The sequence below is a fragment of the Nicotiana attenuata genome, unplaced genomic scaffold (assembly GCF_001879085.1).
Source record: "Nicotiana attenuata strain UT unplaced genomic scaffold, NIATTr2, whole genome shotgun sequence".
Lineage (NCBI taxonomy): Eukaryota > Viridiplantae > Streptophyta > Magnoliopsida > Solanales > Solanaceae > Nicotiana > Nicotiana attenuata.
The window spans coordinates 117,793-121,911 of NW_017671659.1; the positions used below are offsets into that span (position 1 = coordinate 117,793).

The window sequence follows — 4,119 nt, forward strand, 5'->3', positions numbered from 1 at the left end:
TCATGTGCAAATCTTCAAATCTTATATCTTGTGCAGGATAGAAACTTTGTTTAAAGGAAAAGGTTGTGAGATATTTTTAGAATTATTATTATAAAAATTCTATATGGCTGTTATAAAGGAGTAATTTTACAAAGAGCATTCTGCTATAAACACTGTTATAAATATGATTGTTGCTGTTATAGATAAAAAAAAACTGTTATAGAAAGGTAAAATATAACTTTAAAAAACTTGGCTTTTATAGTGAATGACTGTTATATACAGTAGCGAAGCCACATGGAAATTATACTGTGTACATAGGCAAAATATTACGTTTAACACCCTTTGTCGGAATATTTTTTTTATTTTTTTAAATTTAAACACCCTTGAAGAAATTCTTAGCTTCGCCACTGATTATATATATGAATGTTGTTACAGAGAGGTATAAAATCCAACAAATCAACACTGCCTTTTTGTCCCCCCTTATATATATACACAAACTTCTCCTTTTACTTATTGCCCACCATCTCTCTCTCTCCCCCACACTTGCACATAGTTATTTATGGTATAATTTCTGCACTTTTTTTCTTCTGTCTCTGCCTACTTCTCCGAGGTCATGTGGCTTACTTTAGCAGCTAACAAGATCCTAGAGGACAGAGTCAACGATCAAGACTCACCAGCTGATTCTGAAACTTCTGTTGAAATTCAAAATTTCACGTATACATTTCTTCTTCTTTTTTTAACTATAACATTTAAAATTCTTCTATACACTTCCATTTCATCTTATACTTCCTGCCCCTCTTTTTTTTTTTTTTTGAAAAGATTATTTGTTAGCTCATGGAATGTTGGTGGCATTACACCACCTGTCGACTTAAACATGGAAGACTTGCTCCACACTCAAAGCAATTTGGCTGACATCTACGTTCTCGGGTAAGGTTCGCCGACTTTACTGTTATAGTGAGTAAAATTCAGTTACTTTAATCGGACATATTATATCTGTGACCTTACTGTTATCGTGGATGAAGTTCAGTGACTAAACGTAACATTAACCCCCACTTCTTGTACGTTATACATATTTATAAACTTTTGTCAGGTTTCAAGAAATTGTACCTCTGAATGCTGGAAACATAATAGTGACAGAGAATTCAAGCATATCCATGCAATGGAATTCTCTTATTAGAGCAGCTCTCAACAAGACTGATATTGGTCATCAGAAAGCAGAGGTGGGAGAAAGTCAAAAGGTTTACCCACTAAAGAGAGAGAATAATTCACCACATTTTGAATGCATAATTAGCAAACAAATGGTAGGAATTTTTATTACCATATGGGCAAGGATTCCCCTGCTTCCTTATATCAGACACACAAGTGTCTCCTCTGTAGGCTGTGGTATCTTTGGCTGCCTTGGCAACAAGGTACGTACACAATCTTAAATGTCACTATTTGTAATTTCTTCATAATTAATCTTATATATCTAGTCTTTTGCTTAATTACTTATTTTGAGCAAATCATGATCATATACAGGGTTCAGTTTCGATTAGATTTTGCTTGCACGAAACAAGCTTCTGCTTTGTGTGTTGTCATTTGGCTTCTGGTGGAAAAGAAGGGGACAAGAGAGAGCGAAATTCAAATGCCTCCCAAATACAATCACGCACTAGATTTCCTTCCGATCCATTTCACCGTTTGCCCAGCAAAATTTTACGACACGAGTATGTATATCTCTCGGATTTTACATTATTTACTCAACCACTATAATTTTCAGACTAAGGGCTCGTTTGGTACGAGGAATAAAGAATAACTAATTCCGAGACTAAATTTAAGAAGAGTTTATCCCATGTTTGGTTGGTAGAAAACTGCGGTATAATTAATCCTGGGATTACTTATCCCGGAATTATAGTATTTTTTTATTCTCATGGAAAGGTGCAATAACTAATCCCGGAATAACTTCTTTCCAACCCTACGAAGAGTTAAAAGGTGGTTCTACAAAGTAAACGGCTTAATTATGTTTCTTAAAGTCAGACATCCGGTTTATCCCCTACAAGTTGAAAGAAAGTTAATTAGCTAAAAAAGGAAGCATAAATTCTTTTACACAAATAGCCGGCCATATTCACTGTTTACTTTTTCTAGCTACATACATAGACTATATATTAATAATATAATTATGCATATATAATACTTAAATTATGTATATATTATACCTCCGCCGATTATTTTTAGTTTAAGCAGTTGGGCGAGCGGCTATTTAGGTAAACTCTTAAAAAAATGAGATGGAGACAAATTGTCAAAATGCTAACCTACCCCTTGTATCATCATATGGATGCTTACTTATTTAGCAAATAAGTCAAATTTTCCTTTTTTTTTTTTTTTAGCACAACAAAGAAGATTTCACTTTGCAAGCAGTAAATTACTTACAATTATATATCAAGTGGTGCATATCTTGAAGTATTATCTTCTAAATACCACAAAATTTGCACGCAATGATTAGTATATGTAGCTAGTACTATAATTTATATTTTCTAACTGCCACAAGCTACGTAATATCATGCAGCAGGGTGATTTGGCTTGGCGACCTGAATTACAGGATTTACTTACCAGAACCCACGACTAGATCTTTGGTCAATGATCGCCAATGGAGCACACTATTACAAAACGATCAGGTATTCTAAATCATGATCGATCAGTAAATAATAAATAATTTAACACGGAATGTGTAATAAATTTAATTTTTACTCGATCTATTTTTTTAATTTAACAGCCAGAAATTAAGCTAGTTCCACCTTTTATGATTACTTATCTATACAGTGTCAATGTATATAATACTTAGTACTATTTAATAGTATACTATAGTAAACTAGTATAACCATTACTCTGAAGTTGACGTTGAAAAACTTGTAAACTGAAGCTTAAGGCTGAACTAAGAGAAGGCTGTACCTTTGAGGGATGGAATGAGGAAGAAATCGAGTTTCCACCGACATATAAATATAACTTAGATTCTGATGATTATTATGGCTGCAATGATCAGAATGGAAAAAGGGCAAAGAGCCGAACCCCAGCTTGGTAAGTGGCAAAAGATCATAATTTCTTTTTCTGTCAAGTGCAAATTAAAGATCACGATATATTTTATTTTTATTTTTTGGTTGCAAAGATCATGCATGATTTATTCCTTTTGATGTGTCAAGATATCCCAAAACAAATAGAACTGCAAAACTATTCATAATAAAGATTGAAGTAATTAATTTTTGTGCAGGTGTGATAGGATTATATGGTTTGGGAAAGGACTGAAGCAAAGGCAGTATAATAGAAGTGAGTGTAAACTATCCGACCACAGACCAGTAAGAGCAATTTTCACAGTAGAGGTCAAGGTTCAATGTCAATCTACAGAGGCTTCAGAAAATTTTGCCAAAATATTTCATAACTTGTGAAAAAATTTGAAATCATGGCAATTGTGATTGATCATGGTTAAAGCTTGAAGCAGTTTTCAAACACAAACAATAGGCTAATTTTCTGGTGCTGAAAAGACGAGCTAAATTTTCGAACACCAACATAACTTTTGTGTGCACGGCAACGAAATGATGAATTTTTTGGGCAAAGTTCCTCTTTTTCTTTTCAAGTTTTTATGTAATGAAAAAAGGATAAGTTAGACGGGGAGGGATGGCCCATGTTGTAAAAGTACTTACTAAGAAAAACACTTAACTTTTTAATAATGAGAATACCAAGGGTTACTTACCTAATAAAAAGAAAGAAAATGAGAATAGTGAATAACAAAGATTATTAAGAAAACATATGAATCTCAGCCCGGCCTCAAGGGGATCAAGCAAAGATGATGAATTTATCATCAACATGCAGCTAAAGAGAAAGAAACAAAGTCGAAGAATGCAGAGAGAATTCGATAGAGAGAGAAATTTTGTATGTTATTTCTGTAAAGTACAAAATGAAAGAGACAAGCTACTGTATATAAGTAAAACTTACCGCCTAATCTTTGCCAGCTGTACTAACTATCATACTAACTGTAATCTAACTGTAGTTAAGTTAACTAACTAACTACAACTAACTACATCCTTTACACCCCCCCCCCCCCCCAAGATAGGACTGGGAAAAATATTCAGAAGTCCTAGCTTGGACATCAAATATGCATGTTGAGGTCGA

General features: G+C 33.6%; 1 protein-coding gene across 2 annotated transcripts; it reads left to right on the top strand.

The window, feature by feature from the left end:
- Positions 1 to 478: 478 nt before the first annotated feature.
- Positions 479 to 3,563, top strand: LOC109209542 (type IV inositol polyphosphate 5-phosphatase 9-like). Of its 2 annotated transcripts, none has more exons than XM_019372834.1 (7): positions 479 to 693; positions 799 to 906; positions 1,070 to 1,388; positions 1,498 to 1,682; positions 2,522 to 2,630; positions 2,876 to 3,030; positions 3,221 to 3,563. In XM_019372834.1, exons 1-7 carry the CDS (start codon positions 593 to 595, stop codon positions 3,393 to 3,395), a joined length of 1,152 nt encoding a protein of 383 aa, XP_019228379.1. In that variant the 5' UTR covers positions 479 to 592; the 3' UTR covers positions 3,396 to 3,563. The 2 variants fall into 2 exon arrangements, with proteins under 2 accessions (XP_019228379.1, XP_019228380.1); XM_019372835.1 differs by having other exon boundaries at positions 2,525 to 2,630.
- The last annotated feature ends 556 nt before the right edge of the window (positions 3,564 to 4,119 follow it).

Coding starts and splice junctions, on each gene's coding strand:
- LOC109209542 (XM_019372834.1), top strand. CDS start 593: ATGTGGCTTACTTTAGCAGCTAACAAGATCCTAGAGGACAGAGTCAAC. Junction 907..1,069: donor GCTGACATCTACGTTCTCGG/GTAAGGTTCGCC, acceptor AACTTTTGTCAG/GTTTCAAGAAATTGTACCTC. Junction 1,389..1,497: donor TTGGCTGCCTTGGCAACAAG/GTACGTACACAA, acceptor GATCATATACAG/GGTTCAGTTTCGATTAGATT.